The 18778-nt window shown below is 40.9% G+C and overlaps 1 protein-coding gene across 3 annotated transcripts in view; it reads right to left on the minus strand.

Annotated features, from left to right (window-relative positions):
- Positions 1-1274: 1274 nt before the first annotated feature.
- Positions 1275-18778, minus strand: part of GPD1L (glycerol-3-phosphate dehydrogenase 1 like) — a 36661-nt gene continuing 19157 nt past the window's right edge. For all 3 annotated transcript variants that reach the window (XM_019498035.2, XM_014603266.3, XM_019498036.2), the window contains 3 exons: positions 9982-10215; positions 8734-8840; positions 1275-4204 (listed from right to left, as the gene is read on the minus strand). In XM_019498035.2, the coding sequence (XP_019353580.1) occupies positions 4108-4204; positions 8734-8840; positions 9982-10215 (438 nt within the window). In that variant the 3' untranslated portion in view covers positions 1275-4107. The remainder of the gene's footprint in view (positions 4205-8733; positions 8841-9981; positions 10216-18778) is intronic.

Consider the following 18778-nt stretch of genomic DNA (forward strand, 5'->3'; position numbering starts at 1 on the left):
CTGAAAGACGGTTAAATCAGTGTAATTCTCTGCAATAGTTTATCCTTATATTTACCAAGTCTCCCCATTACAACTAGGGCCAATGTATTTGAGTTACCTTTTTTGAATATGTATTTTACCCTGTACAAAATATCACACTCTGGACTTTTGATGGGGATGCCAGGTCAGCCTTCATTACTGGTTAAGAGCCACTGGCTGAGGGGCCAAGACACTACATTAGGATTCTGACACTGGGTTCTATTCCCAGTTCTGCCACTGGGCTACAATATAGCCTTGGACGAATCACTTTACCTCTCCACACCTCAGCTTCCTCCTGTGAAACAGGACCTCTTTTGCAAAGCACTTTGATATCTACATATGAAAAGTGCTATAAAAGGCAGGTGCTATACTATCCTATTCACTAGAAAAACTCTACATAATAGGGATTAGAAGATCATTCTTACTAAAATGAATCTTCCCCCCACAATCCCCAAGGAACTCATGGGAGGGAAGTAGGGAAAGTCCAGGAGTTGATAAATCTTAGTGCTTGTTTTATCTTTCTACCTGGCATGGCATAGTTGTAAGTCTACACAGTAGGTATGGCTCATTCATCATACAGCTACTTGGAGATCAAGGGGTTAGAAGGCTTAGAGCAGACTGCATAGACGTTTACACTTGAAGGATCATTATCAGTTTCAAAAAGAATTCCCTTCATTCTTCCAAGGAATGTCTTGAGATGAAATTAATAGAACTCCTGTTCCTGACCTTAGTTACATTGTGTTGTGTTTACATGGAGGAGACTCAGTGTGATGTTGTCACTTTTGCAAACTTCTCCCACTCGGAGTGGATTTGTCCATTCCATAATGCAGGCTGCTTGGGGGTCTGTGCTCTCAAAATACAAGGAACACAGAAAACATAACTGTATGCATACAAGAGTCAAAGAACTTCAAGGAACTATTAGAGAGAAAACAGTATCTGCCACACATTATGTGAAACTATTAGTTTGCCCAGCAGCGAACTCTAGTGGATGAAATTATAATCATAAATAAGAGAATAATCCAGTTCATGTTTCAGAGAACAATCTTGTTTACTAGCCAAATCTAGTATTTGCCTACCCTTGCTAAGAAAACTATTTAAAAATTACTGTCTGGCTGATATTTAACAAATTTTTAACACCTGATACAGTACTCTCATATCTATCATAATCACATATTTACCATCAACAGTGCCCATACAATAAAGTAGAAAGCAAGATCTGAAAGAAAAGGAAATAAAAACAAGACAACCAAAGCAGATCATTCCAAGATAAAAAGTTTATTGTACTAAGCTTTCAAATAGGTAACTGTTTGCAATCCTTAAACAAATACAGTACATGTGTAACGGGCTAGTTTGGTAGATCCTAGTAGAAAATGGAATGCAATTCCCTTAGTAATTATTATTCATAAATTAGTCAAGACAGTTAAATTTAGGACCTGATCTGAAATACATAAGAAAACAAAAAATATCCTTATTATTGGGCATAGCGTCTTGAATGGCACAACTATGCATAAGAGTAGGTATAGTGCTCACAGAGTCAGGCCATAATTTTGAGTCCTGGTAGACATATTGCAGTCATATCTTTACTAGTAAGTATTAATGAAAAAAGTGTCAAGCCAAAAGTTTTCAAGCTCTAAAATGCAAATACAAATGCTGGAATAACTTCCTACAGAAATGAAAACAAGATAAATTGATTAATTGCAGGAAGCATTTTATTGGAGGAAATATAAGAAAAAGGGAGTGGAATTGTAGATTTAAGAAAACGATTCAACAAACAAACCTTCTGCTGGCTGTCACTGGGTGAGCTTGTATAAAAAAAATACAAATCCTAATTTAAAAAAAAAATTGGAGAAATGAGTATAAGAATAAAGGAAATCAACTTATATTATATATATAATTAATTAATCACATTTAGCTTATATAGCCCTTTATGTATCTTATAAAATTTTAGTTTTCTATATAATGAATGTAAAAAAAATATATAAAGGCAAAGCCCCCAACGTGGCATTTATAACAAAGTACTTTACCATAAAGAGACCCACTGTGAGTTATGATATAACAAGGAGTGAATGCTTCATATGTGCGTTATGTCAGTTATTTCAATCTTAAAATGCCCTTTATGTAGTCTTGAGCAGAAATAATAATCTCTCTCAGATCTGTTTGATCAGTGATTCCCACCCCAGTGCTAAGTGCAGTGAAAGAGAAGGCAAAAAACCACAACGAAATGAGCCTTTACAGCCCTGAATATTTTCTAAGACATTCACATGATCTGCAAAAAAAAATAATGTAGAGCAATACAGTGTGATAGAAGTACATAAAATGTCACCCCTGTGATGAATTATCTTTCGGTTTAAACAAAGCTGCCTTAATGCTTTCTTATTCCAGAGTCATAAACATCCAGGCTACATAATGCACTTTAAGAGAGGATGACAATTATTCTTAGGCAGCCACTTTGTCTTACTGAATGACATCTTAAAACTTCATGCTGAAAACTTTCATGGTCTGTAAACAATGCAAGCAGTCCCAAATTTGCCTGAGGACTAGGAGTGTGTATTCAAACTAGCCAGATACTTCTCAAAATGGTGCAATGTTAACTCCATCAGTTTCTAAGCTGATTTTATTTCCCAGGCCCCAGTGAAAGGTTCTCCTTTGATGAGCCTAGCCCTTGATGTGTCCATTAAGACTACATTTAAATAAAATAAAATCATGGGCTAGAAAGATCCATTTATCTACCTCTTCATCCACCAGAATCTTTTTAAAAAAGATATTTCAGGGGTACCCAGATAGTTTTGCAACACACCTCTCTCCATTGAGAGGTCAAATTAACCTTCTGGTTAATCATTTTTGACCCTTCCTTTCTTAAAATACTAGGGAAAGAGAGAGACAGCATGACCTCTGAGAAGCATTCAGGCTGATTGGTCAGACAAGGCTTGGTTCAACCCCCACCAAAAGTCTTTTAAGTTAAAGAACAAGAAAAATGTTTTATTCACTTGACTGGAAGTTAGATCAAGTCCACAGAGACCAGTAGACCTTGTCATTTTAGGCACTGAAATGCAGTTAGCAGAAAGAAATACAATTCATTTGCCAATACAAATAGGAATTACTGGGAATTCCTTGGTGTGCAGTATGCAGTACAGCTCTTGGTAGCTGATGGTTAAGGGAAAACAGCAGCATGGCAGCTCTGAGTAGTAGGTGCCACAAGAATGCCCCCTCCCCCCCAAAACAACCCCAAATATATAAAACTACAGTACAGTATATGGATGAACCACAGGGCCCGATTCTGGAGTGTGTTCTGCTAAAAAACCTCTCACTTTTCCTTTCTAATGGAATTCTAAAATAGCTTAATATGAATGAACAGCAAGAGAAATGCAGGAATACAAAATGTGAAGAAAGAGGGATAAAAACTGAGGGCAGATAATGTCCCCTTTAAAATACTACACTTAAAGGATTAAATCCACTTTAAAAATAGGTTTTAACCAGTCTGACAATTTGTGACTGTCTAAGTACCATGACATCACTAAATGGAGAAAGTTAATTAAAATGCCAATCCCTTCCCTCCCTCCATGAATAGCTATTATCACTTGCTTGATATTAATATTGCTTAAATTAATGCCAGCAAAAAACATGCAAACCTGAAATCTGAAAACTGGTTCTATATACACTGCAGAATAAAACAGTTCTGGAAAAGCAAGCTACTACAGGAGATTTGACTCAAAGCTAATGGGATTTTTTCCACTGTCTCTAGTGGGTATTAGATGAAGTCCTTAGAAGAAAACTGGAGATGGAGAAATGATTAAATAGCATTTGTGTCTTGTACTGTAGGAACACTCACAAATGCATACTTATATATAGTGCAAGTTTTGTATCATATATCTTAAAACATTTGCATTTTAGGCAGTAAAATGGCAGTCACCAATCCAACACTGCACAAGTCTATCAAACTAGGTTGAAAAAACTACAGCAATTCATTCACAATCATGTTGCTATGGTTGTCTAGTGAGCAGCTTCTTGTGGAGCTTAGTGTTAATCCACTTGAACCCAAGTAAGAATTGGAAAGGCAGAAGCTGCAGTTGTAAAATTGCACAATTCATTTTAAATATGCTCTGGATGACTCTGAAGGCAAGATATCATCTCTTGGACAGGTTTTCCTTCATAGCAGATTTGATAAACAGCTGTGAACAGTGGAAACCTAGGGAAAGAAAAAAAGAAAGTAAAAAAATACCACAACACTATTCTATATTTACTTAGGTGGGGAAGAGAGATAGGGTCTAAGATTTCTTTTAGAATCCACAAAGAACCTTCAGTTGTGATGGGAAGCACAGCATAAAGAGAATACAACATTTACAGCACACATATTCATTTAAGTGATAAACACTTATGCACCAAAATGGAGCCTGCACTGTCTGATGAAACTTGGCCATTTACTTATTTCATGAACAGAAAATGTATTTTATGAAAGAAAAAAAAATACTCAACTCTTCCCTCAGCTACAAAAGTTTACTCATCACTGCTGATCAATGACTTAGTGGGAAAAAAAAAAAAAAGAGATATCAAAAGAGCCCCTGCTGGATTAAAATCAATAGGCTACGGTTTTCACATGTAAGAGCCTAGAGTTAACGGGATACTCAAGATCATACTTGGATTTTCTTGCTATACCATTGTTTAATATTTATAGTACAATCAAGCAAAGATTTGCATGAGTTTTTAAACTCCCATTTCAGAAGAGGGCCAACATATTATAGACAGTTATTTGGGTGGGGAAGTTTAGTCAGGGATACTCCTGCCTTGAGCAGTCGGCTGAACTACATGACCACGTGAGGTCCCTTCCAGCCTTACTTTCCTATGATCCTATATTAACAAACTAGGAACTGGTAGAAGATAATGAAATGACAACTGGAAGACAGGTGCAAATTACTTTACATCTTTTACAGTCTACTGAATGTTCCAACTTCTGTGTAATAGTGAAGGGCACTATGGATCTTTCAAAAATAAGGCCACCAAGGAGAAGATGCTATGGAACTGTACTGCTGTTAGCAGTGATGCTGGTGTACAAAAGTAGTAAACTATAGCACAGTTAATTTCATTTTGATTGAAAAAAAGAAAAGAAAATGCTACCTTCAGCTCTGTACTTGCCAAATGGAAAAGCAGAAAAAAACTCCCCCAAACCCAATGTTATTTTAACACATCTAAGAGAACATTATAATCAATGAGGATTGAAAGCAACGTTTTAATGACTTTTTCTCTTCAATCAGCCTAATTACCATAATGTGTATGTTGCAGAGATAGGACTGATGTGTCTTTATTTCTAGAGCAAGTGTTAAAAGATAGGCAAGCAGATGGTGCATTGAAATTACACTTTAAAAACTGTTGAGAAAAAAATTGTTAAGGACTGCCAGTCAAAAAGACCAAACAGTTCATTTTTATGACTTTGCCACATCTAAAAAAGGAAGACATGGGAGAAGGGAGGAAGAGATGAAAACAACACATTATCCAGTCTTACTAAGTATAGACTACATATGGCTATAGAAATCACGCATCTGCAGATTGACATGCATAAATGAAAATCAAGACAGCTTGATTCATTAAACAACAGGAAATGTGAAGTTAGAGGCACAGAGGAGAGGGCAGGTTCTATTTTACAATGAACTGAGGATTACATGGGTAGCACAATATCAAAGATAACATTTAAACTTTGACCTTTCTGGATGATGAAAGCAGTCTCCATATACAGCTGGCTGGATTTACATATCTTTATTAACAAGCACTTCCTTTCATTGGAGATAAACAATGAATTTAACTAGCAAAAAATGAGCCAGATAACCTGTAAATAAGGTTTATTAAGCAGCTCAGTTTTTATTTTGCTTTCTAAAATGGTGACATTTCTACTTCTGCAACACTTCTGAGTTACTCAAGGCCTTAAGTAAGTATTTGCTTGTATTATTAGTTTCATATGCATCTTAAAAGAGAAGATCCATCAGACAGGACAACAAATATTCCCTCATTTATTACTTTATTTACTCTCAGACAAAACAAGGTTTTTCTCCCCTTGCACCAATCAACATGGGGAAAATAAAGCTTCATTTTAGGTACTGGCCCAGGATGGGTGGTGGCTTAGCTCTGGTTCCAGGCCCACCACCTAAGTTGGAGCTGCCCTGGGCTGGACTGACCCATGCAGCAGGGAGAGGACTTGCGGTAAGGGGAGCAAGAGACCCGCAGTGTGCAGCTTGGGGGGGAAGCGTGAGGGAGACCAAACAATCTGATGCCCTCCTGCCACCTGCCCACTGCCCCCCCACACACTTGACCCACCCTGCTGCTTACCTTCAGCTCTGGCCCCAGCTCCTCTGCCCCTGACCTGCTGCTACTGCCAGGACCACTGAGTCCCCAGAGTCAGAGCCTCTGCAGAAGGTAAGCAGTGGGGCTGGGGATAGGCAGAGTTGGTACTGGGGACAGTGAGAAGTGGGGCAGGTGGCAGACAGGCGGGGGGGAGGGGGGAGTCCAGCAGCAGGAACAGGGGGAGGCAAGGGGCAGGGGTCTGGACCCTCACCATTTATCACTGGGTTCCCTACTACATTTGTCAGTTGCTGGGGGATTTGGGGGGAACAAATTTAAAAATGGCACCCTCAATAATTTGATTATATATTTGTAAAATTATAAACAATCTAATTATAGAGGGAAGCGCCTCAAATTTGATGTCTTGGATTCAGATAAATATGGTAGCTTCACCTTAAGACAGCAGTTTTCAAACTTTTTGAGCTGAGTCCCCCGTTGCGTTACAGTTTTGTTCACGCTGCCCCCACCCGCTCCCCTCACCCCAGAGTAGCACTGCAGCCAGGCACAGGGTGCCCCTTATTCTAGCAGCTGCCATGGCTTGGCATGGCAGGGTGGGCTCCACCTGCCACAGCACCAGCACCTCTTGCCTTGGCCCCACTGCAGCTCTAGCCTGAGTGCCTGATGTCCCAGGCTCCCAGAGGTGCAGCAGCAGCCCACTGGCAGAGCCTGCCCAGGGCTCCCCACCCCCACACTTCCCCCCTCCCAAGGCTGCAGTGGCACCAGCTCCTTGCAAACTTCTTGCCCATGCCCCCTTGTGCTGCACCCCCAACGTTCCTTGACGGCTCCTCAAGGAGGCACAGTTTGAGAACCACTGCCTCAAGGTTATAAATCTCATGCAGATAAAAAGATTTCCTTTTTGCACCACAATCTATTCCCGTTTGCTTCCAAGAAAGAAATAATGCTCTGTGCACTTGAGAAAGCCTGAAAACGAGTCTTTAACATTGTTCCAAACACACACCATAGCCAGTTTTGTCAAAAGCCTTTCAGGTTATCTGTACACACTGATTAACTAGCAGAATTTCCTCTATCTTCTAAAAAGACTAAAAAAACCCCAATCTGATACAATCATAATATTTTTCTCTATGACAACCAAAATAAACAAAGTAATCTTACTTTGTATATGATATGTACATTTTGCATGCTGTTTTACTCTGGAATAAGCAATGTTCGCTAGGCTCTTTTGAGCTTATTTTAACAAGTACTTTCTGTCCTTGCAGTAGTAGGACCCTGACAGTGCTCTCGTCCCCCTGCTTTACCGGTGGCAAGTTAAAGGTGTTTTTGGTGTTTGAGGCATTATGGCTAGTGGCTATGTGTGACGGTTGTTCCCAGAGTTTAAGAACAGAATGCTTGGTCAAGGATGGTTTAGACAGGGATGATCCTGCCTTAAGCAGGGCTACATGACCTTTTGATGTCCTTTTCAGTCCAATTTTTCTATGATTCTATGCTGAACTATGTAAATAGTCACCAAGCAGCCAAGCAGCAAATGTGGAAACAGCATTCTTGATCTAACGAGATTAACCAATACATGCCAGGTGCACTCCAGGGATTATAAATATTTATCAAGCTGGGTAATGTGGATAATGCTTTTCTCTTATGGGTTGACACAGCACCTAATGCAGGGTGCTCAGCACCTGATATGAACAGGCCCTGCTCCACTCACTTTCAAAGAGAGACCAAATTTGTTCTCATTATTTTTAATTTGCTAGTGGTTATAGCAATCTTCATTTCTGATTCATAACACTTCTGGTTCCTTTCTGAGTAGCAATGAACAGAGCGTTAGACAATACCTATTTATAGCCACTAGAACATTTATTATGGTCAAACAGTCAAAGAACAACTACAAATTTATCAATAAACTAGCTACTTTCCCCACCAGAAAAAAAAAAAAAATCAAATATTGCTTTAATCTTCTCCGAGAGTAAAGCCAAAACCAGCCATCACCAAACCACGAATTCCAATAGGCTAGGTTCCCTCAGCCACTACCATTCCTTCCCCCTTCCCCTATACTATGTTCTGCCTCTGTGACAATAGTTTCTCATTAATCCTTGACTCCATGGCAGCCCATTTATAGAAACTCCTCCATCTATCTCGGTTGAACTAAAGCGCACTTCCTCTGCTCTACGTTACAATGCACTGGGCACAATAGTGTACCAGGATAGCTTTGTAGGAGCATTCACCATATGAAGACTGCACTCTTAGCTCTAGTACTTGTAATCTGAAGTCCTATTGATCCAGTCTTTTAATTTATGCATTGTTATTGGGATTTAAGCCACTTTCATTGTCATATTTTACTTTTTGACTACTACCTTCTTGAAGCAAGGTATCCTAGCAAAAAGCAAGGAGTTAAAAAAGAGGAGATAAGAACTTGCAACAGATTCTCTTACTTACTTTTTCACCAACCCTTTCTGCTTGAGGATGCGAAACACCTCTGCAGAAGTCAGTGGTCCTTGGAGTTTCTGACCATTAAGCATCTCCTGTTCCAATTCTTCAATGGACTTAACATTATTTTTAAAAAAGAAAGAGAAACTTATTTACAACAAAGCTTTTACAAACTGAATTCTTCATTTTGAAAACAAGGTTCATTCAGACATGGCAAGGGACTTTTATCCTCCGCTGGATGACCCCATTGTTTCAGCATGGAAAGGCAGCTCTTCAGCTCTGCTCAGATGAAGGTGGTAGTGCACAAATGTTAAATTAATAGCCTCTTAACACAGGTCACAGACATACAGTAAAGATCTCATGGTAGAAGCTAGCTAATGTCATAGCAGAACTTTAATATATTTCTTCCAAAACTAGCTTCAGGATTTCATAAATACTATTCCCTACATACTTGTACAAAAACTTTCCCCCACCCTTCCATGTCTCTTCACTTTGTCATTCTAGCTTGGGAAACCTGGGAGCAACCCAGAATGGCATCTAGCCAAGTATCCAGTATCTCACAATGGCAGAGAGATGATAAGGGGAAGAATACATATATATGACTTACTTAGATTGATCTGTTCGTTGCCCCTCTTCCCTTACAACTTCCAGCATTCAGAGACCTAGGAAGTCCTAATTTGTAAGTAGTAGCCCTAACTATGATATTTAATACTTACTGATAGATCTACCCTGCGTGAATTTCCCAATTCTCTTTTGGACTTCATTAAATTGTCAGCCTCTACATCTTGTAGCAATGAATTCCACAAGTTACTTGCCTGCTATGTGAAAAAAACGTCTTTTTGTTCATTTTAAACCTTGCCCACTTGCTAATACCATAGTTTCTCATAGACAGTACGTGACAGAATATAATATGCGCCTTTATAGACCTCTATCATATCCTGCTTTGTTGTCTGTTCTCTAAGCTGAGAAGTCCTAGCCTATTTAGTCTTTTCTTCATGCTTAGTTGTTTTTTTTTTTAAACAACCACAAACCTGGCTATATCACCATGTACTCCCTTTTCTACTCTCTCCTACCCACAACATACTCTCTCTATGGTAAAATTTGAAAGGACAATCAGAGACAGGACAGGATGTATACTAGTCACACTGACTGGAATTAAACTACACTATTACATTAACAAGGCAGAAGCATCAGAATTGATGTTATGGGGGAGGTTTTTGCAACAATGGACATCACACAATACAAGAGATACTGTACCTTCCCTGATTTAACAAATGCTTCAGCCACTCTTCGGTTACGGCCTCCGTAACATGTGGTAATCAGGTCAGCCACTCCACAACTCTCCAGAAAAGTAGCTGTAGATACCTGCCCCTTGCAAAAAATTTTTGCAAATGCAATCATCTCCATTAGGCCAAGTCGAATAACAGCAGCTTTGGTATTATCACCACAGTGAAGCCCGTCACAAAACCCAGCTCCTACGGCCACTATGTTCTGATGAAAGGAAAGAAAAAAACAAAAACAAATACACAACAGGAAATGAATCAGTTACTGCTTAGAGAACACCTGAAGTCAAAGGAGCACAGAGTACTAGCATTCTCTTAACAATTACACATGTGAATCTACTGGCTTGGGTCTGAGACAGCTGAATGGAACGGATACAAAAGATAACATTAAAGTTAAGAAATACGTGTTTCAACAGAGAAATGAAAAGAACAAATTCAGCCAAGCTACTGCAGGAAGGTATCAAGCACACTACTCTGTACCAGTTAAAATGAAATCCATATGATGCAGATGGATAGACAGAACCATCCCTTAGTAGGCACTATCACCACATAAAGGAAAGACGGTATTTAAACTCCCACCCTTCACTGACGTTGCGCTGCTGATAGAAACAAGTTCTACATCCTTTCCTACATGAGAAGACTCCAAACCTTGGTTGCAACAAAAGTGACAATTTTTGCCTGATCAGGCCATAGAAAGCAGTTTATAGCTGTGACCAGACAAGTACAAGGCTACAAAAAGCTTCAAAAATGGCTGATCAGGTAAAAATCTGAACCCTCTTTGCATGAGGGGTCAGATGAAGACGTTTCAAAACAGAGCATCTTTTATAACTTCTGTCTGTGCTGCCTGCAGGCCTTCAGGTGTTTTCAGAATGGGATTGGGGGGGGTGGGGAAATGAAGTGAAGAGAGTTTGGCCTGGGGTTTTTTCAGCCCCTGGAGGAGGATGGGGCAGGTGGTATTGGAGGCCTCCCCGCCCTCCCCACCCCCAGGTGGGGCAGCTCCAATTCACCCACCCCACACCACCCCACCCCACCCCACCCTCCAGCACTGGCTGGGGAATCCCTAGAACAAGCTCCCTCTCCCCACTCCCATCCTGAAAACTTTGCAACCTTGCAGGGAAGAGGGGTCATTGCTAGGGAAAAAAGAAAAAAAAAAAATCAGCTGCAGGTTGGCAGTCAGCACCTAGATTCCCCTCCACCGTGGAACCAACAGTGAAGTTCTGTTTAGTCCAGGGGATTGTTGTAACTCAGACTGCTTCCTGCAAAGTGTTCTCAGTTATAGTGGGGAGCTGCATTTCTGTTTACAACCACTATATCTACACTAGTATTAGTCCCATCTCTGCCTCAACCCAGCTGATTATACACATTAAAAATACTTTAAATCAGTGTTTCACAACAGCCGTCTAGGTGGGACGCAGAGAACTGGCGGGCCCTCCACCAGTACTTCCGCCGCTGCGTGCCTCCAGCACTTCCGGGTTTGCTCGCCAACTGGCCGCCGGGGGACCCACCCCCCTTCTCCCTCCTGCCCCGGCTCATTGTTTATCATGGTGGAACCAGGGTTTTTGGGACCAATGGCTGCTGAGACATAAGGTGGAAAAAGTTCAGCATTGCTGGTTTAAATGACCCTCTGCCTGTAGTTTACCCCATCTCTGGAAGCTCTCCTGAGCCTCAAAGATCAATGTTAAGCTTTCTGCTAGCCCATCTTTCATTTTTTCTTTCATTACTCCCCTGAGGGCAGTAGGACCTAGCATAAAAAGGTCATCAGCAGCACTGCTACAACTCCCTATTCCTGACTTCTGGTCCTTCTGTACTTGCATTTTTCATCTTTCCTTCAGCAGAGAAGGGCGGACTAACTCTTAGAAGGTCTCTACTTGAAGAACAGATATAGGGAGCTTCCCTGAACAGAGGTCTTCTAGGAACTGATCTATCCACTACTTGTCTTGCTGCACTTCACACCTTCAGGTGCCATGAGATAATATAGATGGGGAAAGCCAGCTCATGTGGCTCAAGCTAGCAAAGGCAACCCTTGGTGTCAGTCCTAAACATAGGTATAAACATATTCTTAGGGACTAGTCCTATTTGGGGAACTGTACTTATGCTGGCTCCATCTATCTCCTCAAAAAGTGAAGCTCTTTCTATTATTAGCTCTCCATTATCTTTTCATCTCTCCTCACCTCCCCCCTTACATAATATTAACCTGGGATCCTATTCTACTCAAGTTCTCAGCATTTTATGAGAGTGCATGATGAATGCATTTCCTAAGTGCACTGGTAACTTCCAACAGAAACTTTTCCCTCGGTAACACCAGAGGGAAGCTTAACGTGAAAAGAATCAGTGTTAATGATGCATCTCTGTGACATCTTCCCTGCAGTTTGTGAATAATGTTATCCATGTACAACATCAGACTTCCCTCTGGGCCCCAACCACTTCTCTCCTGGACCCTATTAGACTGTATTATCAATAGTAACACTTTGCCTTGGACTTCTGTTCTTTTGGTTCAGTCTCCTGTTTACTTCAAAATTCTTTGGTCTGTGTAGTCTACAGTACAATACAGTACCGTCCCAGAGTGTTTAGCTGCCTGCTTTTGTTTTCCCTTATCTTTGTCCAAGAATAGAGGAATGACTGAAATACTACCTTAAGTGGGCCCTCACCAGCCTCATACCATGAATGCATAGGTAAAAAGGAGATAGGACATATGTTTTTAATTCTGAAACCAGCTTAAGCTTTTTTTTTGCACATATCCCCACTGTATGTTCTTTTACATTGCCTATAAATATTGAGAATAAAGTGACTCACAGCCTCATAACATATGCACATCTCTGACTACTGTATCTTGGTATGGTCAACTGAGCTATCGTTATAAATTCACATGCTGCACTATGTATTCTCATTTAGCTCTTACCTCTCCTTCAAGAGTACATATCCACTGCATTTGCAGGAACTCATTTACGTGCAACAGGCGTGTGTCTATCTGTATGTAAGCTCAAATACCCAATGTACCTATGCAAATACCAGTGGGTATTTCATGGGTACATGAAAACCTCTCTTGTCTTTCTCAACATATTAATTTGGGTTAAAGCTTATTGCAACAGCTAGATTTAGCAACCAGGCTTTTTAAATATAGTGTAAGCAACAGTTAGGTATATGTTTCAACCCAAAACAAAGACAGATGCAAGAGTGCTCAGGAACTCAAGCATTCTGATGGAGGGGCTGAAGCTGCATGTGGTTTTGGCAACAGGTGGGTAGGAGTGGGTGAGTACAAGATTGAAAGGAGCTGATAGACGAGAAAACCTGAAGTTGCCTGAATATGCATAATCATTTTGATGGGTGTTGGCTGAAAGAGATTGAAGCTGTGAGTAAAGAAACCCCAGGTATTGGATTCCTCCCGTGTTATAAAAAAGTACTAACTCCTGCTTTTTCAAAACAGAACTGTGTCAAAGGTACTTGACTCCATCATCAATTTCTCTTCCTAAGTGAAATATAAGACCAAAATTTGACTAGTTACTCAAGTTAAAAAGGTGTATCAATACTTAAATCAACAGCAACAATAACAATGCCTGTAATTAAAGTGATACAAATTTTAATTATTTCTAATTTCCTAGTTGTTTATAAAGATCTGTTAAACTGCTTTGGCTAAAATTTTTCAAATTGGGAAAATTTAATTTAAATCAGGTCCAACATTTCTTTCAAATTTGTTACATATAAAATAGTAATGTCTGTGCCAATATTTAGGAGTTAAAGGTAAATACATTCCTGTTGTCATTCAAATCCCACAATCATTTCAGTAAATTGTACCTCCCAGTTTCATTTCTGAACTTTCCAAGCTGTGTTTCTACTCCCCAATTCCTTGGAAAGCAGCAGCAAAAACCTATCCAACAGGTGTATTTTCTATACATGCTGACCAAATTATTTTGTCTCCCAGATAATCAGAAAGGGCTGAAGCTAGAAACCCATGACCCAGGAGAGGAAGTGTCCAGGCAAGGTTCAACCCTGTACCCAGGCTGCTGCACCCTTGGCTTGGGCTGCTACTTGCTTCCTGACACTCTCTGGACAGCTGACCTGGCTTGCCCATGAACCTTGAGTTTGGCCTGACCTTTTGGAAATCCAATTTTAGTTTAATTTCCTGGATACCCAACCCAGGTAGCCTCCTGACCCCCTGGATCTCTCACTTGGTTCCTTGGGCAGATTTTCTGGCTTCACTATCCTCTGATTCAGCATGCTCCTCTTGGACCTCAGTCGCTTCTCCTGACCCTGAGGTAACCCCTGGACCTGGCTGCCATGTCCTAGCATGACAAGTTGCCTGGATCTCCACATGCAGCAGCAGGGGATCAGCATGGAGGCAAACTCCAGACTGGTGCCTCCAGACCTGCTCGAGCTAGACCAGCTGACACCAATGGCCTTCGCCTTGTAAGTGCTAGAAGATCAGGTACGGCAGTTGTTGGCAGAGAATCAGTCCCTTCACTCCAATTATCAGGCACTGAACTAGATTACCATTCATAATCAATACCCTCTGCCACTTATAACATAGGTGCTTGATCAGCTTGAGCTGATCAAGCAAGGTTCAGACCATCTGCAAGCACCCTCAGAATGTCCCAGCACCTTGGCTGAAAAATCACTGCCTCCATGAATGTTAAGTTTAAGCAACTTGGGTGGAGTGCTAATGGGGTGGGCCTATGCTCCTAAGCTCAGAGCTACTCTGCCCACCCCATTAGCACCCCAGCCTACCCAAGTTGCTTAGATTTAACATTCATGGAGGCTTCAAATGTATTACTGCACTAGCTATTTTCCTTGCACATGCACCTTGAAGGTAGGCTATACAGATACAATACTTAGTGTATTCAGGGTTTTATTTGCTTTAAGCCATTTGCAATACGAATGATAAACTAATGTCAGACCTTTTGTCATTGCCCATCTAATAGAAACTAGGGTTCACCCAAATTTCCATTTCTATGTTACTGCCATAACTAGCCTACACTCCAGTCCTATCCTTATGGATCAGGTGTCAAATTCGACTGCCAAGAAGGGAGTTTTGATCCTAAGTGTTGGGAGACCATTTTGGATCAAGCAGGCAAGTTTGCTATTCATAAGCACAAGCAATCCAATAAGGGTACTTTAGAAATACAAGACTGATTAACATCCAAAGGCTACTTAAATTGTGTATGCTGTGGCTATAGGCTTATCTGCCATTGTGAGTGTTCTGTAACGAGTTGGTCAGTGCCCCGAGTTATTTAAAAACTTGATTTCAACAATGTTTATGGAGTGTTCATGCATATGGGTGCCATTTCCAGTCACTCTTTCTGCCTTGACAGTGAAAGAACAAAAAGAACCTAATTTACACAGAATTTCATATCTTTATGTTGTCGTATGTCCTGAGCAGGTGTCAAAAAAAATAGCTATGCCATTGTTGGAACCTGACTTCTCTTCTGCTTACATTCACTACAGAAAAACCTTGCTTCCCACAAGAGCTGACAGAGGTTTAGCTGGGCTCAGCAAAATCATCACCAAAAGTGACATATAAATTCTAGATAAATAGTCAGTATGCTCCTGCCAAGCCCTGCATTGAACTAATGTGAAAAATGGGCTCTCTCAATACCTTGTCAAGAAAAAAAAGCCACAATCAAATTCTTTTTTTCAGTAGAACAGTGTGATTACCCAACACAATGGTTACTGCCATAAATGTCCCATAAGTTATTTTAGGGCCATCCTTGTAAGTAATAGCTCTGGGCTATATAACGTAGAAAACAATAACCCATGGTAAACAGCCTAACTTTCATCTCTATACAGATTCACTACCTTTGTGTAGCAAGGAGGTGGGATCTTTTTTCACATGTTTCTGACTGACATAGTTATGCTGGCAAAACTTTGTGCTGCAGGATAAGCCTCAGAGATCTCTACCTTTTGCCTTTATAGATCTTAACCTGAAGTCTTATTTCATTAACAGCTATAGCCAGAATTTATCCCTGGCCTCATCCCTCAAAACACTCACAAAATAAATATGGAGACTTTGGGTATGTCTATACTGCCCCTGTGAAGCATGGCTTACCCATTCTATGTAAGCTACACTCAAACAGCTGTAAGTTAGCTCCTCAGAGTGGTGCTGGGAGCATGCCAATCATCTCCGACTCATGCATGCTTCCTGGCACACATCCAATGCAGTTCTAAAGCAGTTGGCTGTCATCTGCTCTGGATGTACACTCATACAGCATACATGCCATGCTTCAATGTCTTGTTCCCCAGCACGGTCTGGATATAGTGTAGACATGCCCAAAGTACATTTCCACAGGAACTTTTGGTGGTAAGGAACAGACCTTGTTCACACAACTAGCAAGCTACCGTTGACAGCAATTTCTAGCTCCCTCTTCCTCCGATATCACCAGATTCAGTTAACATGACTGCTGTTCACATTTCCACCAGTCTGTAAATTATTGCAAAATTTAAGTTTCAGTACCATCAGTTTTATATACTCCACTATATCTCCATCAGCCCACTGTCAGAGAAAATAAATGCAGCAAATGAAGTGGATATTCAGAATATATCTGTCTGAACAGCAGATGTTTTTTCATGATCACCCAGCTGTGATAGTTATTATTACAGTGTCTGCATTTAGATGTGCTTCAAAAACAATTTCAAATCTAAAATTATTACAATCGTCAGAGAAAGCTGTGCTCCAAACACTTCTTTATCCCTTTCTGCATTCTTTCAATCTTTATGCAGTCACCCATTTTGAAATCTTTCCAGCTTTGAGATGCTTGGCAGAGAAAGAAGAGTAAAACCAGTGCACAGGCATAGCAGTATCTATCTTTTACTGTATACCAGTGTATTGTGGCACAAAATAAACACAAAATATCATGAAGATCTTATTGTAAAAAGACTACATTTAAAGGATGATTCAGGAACTAGTCTGTGGCTCCTGTGAGGTGCTCAGATAAGTACTGCGAGTAAATCTTATTATTTTCTTAACCAAGAATTAGGAGAACACTTGTGCCTACTGCTGCATCCAGATGACTGCAGTTTGCATTAGTACTGCAGGCAATTTGAACTGACATTGCTGCAGACATCTTTATTTAAGACTCCTCTCTTGTGATAGAACATTGTCTTCTAACTTACGTATTGCCAGCCCTTCCCTCTCCTGAAAGCAAAGCAAAGCAAAGCAATGCAGAATGATAAACAATACTGTATCATTTTGATTACATATCTACCTTTTTCCTCCTCTAGAGGGAGCTATAAAGATTGCACTCAACTTATTTTTGCTGAGGACCTATCATTCGTCCCCTGCAGTTTTGTACTTGCAGCACTTTTGTCAATTCAATAAAAAAATACCTATTTAGATTTTTTTCAGCACAGCTTTTACTTTAGTATTTTTTTAGGTAATTTAAACCTCTGGGTCCCTCCCTTAGTTATTTGATTCTCCTGTAGGATTGTGTAAAGGTGTGAGCAGTTCATGCTCATGATCATTATCTTTAGTTACTGACTTATTTTCCAGGGAAAAGCTGTTTTTTCCTAAAACCGAACTTTAAAAAACGTGGGTGACTTATATGCAGGGTCCGCTTATAATCAGAACAACACAGTACACTATTATTAAAACTGCATGCTACTATTAAAATTGTATAGTTTAGACCTGGCCAAATTTAACTTGAACAAATAAAAAATTCTCAGTAATTTCCTCAATCCTCAATGAACAAACTAAGTCTATTCCATCTCGGAGGAAAGGCAGCAAGAGGGCACAGCAGCCCCCCTGGCTCTCCAGGGACCTAGCAGACCTCCTGAGGCTAAAAAGAAAGGCCTACAAAGGATGGAGGATGGGAGTCACCTCCAAGGAGGATTATTCTGCACTGGTCCGGTCCTGTAGGGAGCAGACCAGGAAAGCCAAGGCTGCAACTGAACTCCAGCTAGCTTTGAGCATCAAGGACAATAAAAAGTCCTTTTTCAGATATGTGGGGAGCCGGAGGAAAAGCAGGGGCAACGTTGGACCCCTGCTGAACCAGATGAGGCAACTGACAACTGACGCCCAGGAAAAAGCCAACCTATTAAATAGGTACTTTGCGTCGGTCTTTCATCAGCCCCGTGGGACGCCCGTGCCTGCTACAGGGCCGGGAAGTCCGGGTGAGGGTGATCCCCTGCCCTCCATTAATGCTGACTTTGTGAAGGAACATCTTGAGAAGCTGGATACCTTGCTACGATGACAGGCTGAGAGCCCTGGGGCTCTTTAGCCTGGAAAAGCACAGGCTCAGGGGTGATCTGATGGCCACCTACAAGTTTATCAGGGGTGATCACCAGTATCTGGGGGAACGTTTGTTCACCAGAGCGCCCCAAGGGATGACGAGGACGAATGGTCACAAACTACTACAAGATCGTTTCAGGCTGGACATAAGGAAGAATTTCTTTACTGTCCGAGCCCCCAAGGTCTGGAACAGCCTGCCGCCGGAGGTTGTTCAAGCGCCTTCATTGAACACCTTCAAGATGAAACTGGATGCTTATCTTGCTGGGATCCTATGACCCCAGCTGACGTCCTGCCCTTTGGGCGGGGGGCTGGACTCGATGATCTTCCGAGGTCCCTTCCAGCCCTAATGTCTATGAAATCTATGAAATATCTCCCAATTTTTTTACAATCTAGAAGGGCAGCAGATTTTCAGCTAGTACAACTCCATTCCAATGGATACTCTATGCCACTTGGTATAAACCCCTATATTTGGTAGTTTAAGTCCACTTCTACCTCTGTCCCATTCTGAATCATCATTTCTACACAGCTCCTTTACCCTGAAGAATAAAGAAAT

Source organism: Alligator mississippiensis, chromosome 5 (genome assembly GCF_030867095.1).
Source record: "Alligator mississippiensis isolate rAllMis1 chromosome 5, rAllMis1, whole genome shotgun sequence".
Taxonomy (NCBI): Eukaryota; Metazoa; Chordata; order Crocodylia; family Alligatoridae; genus Alligator; species Alligator mississippiensis.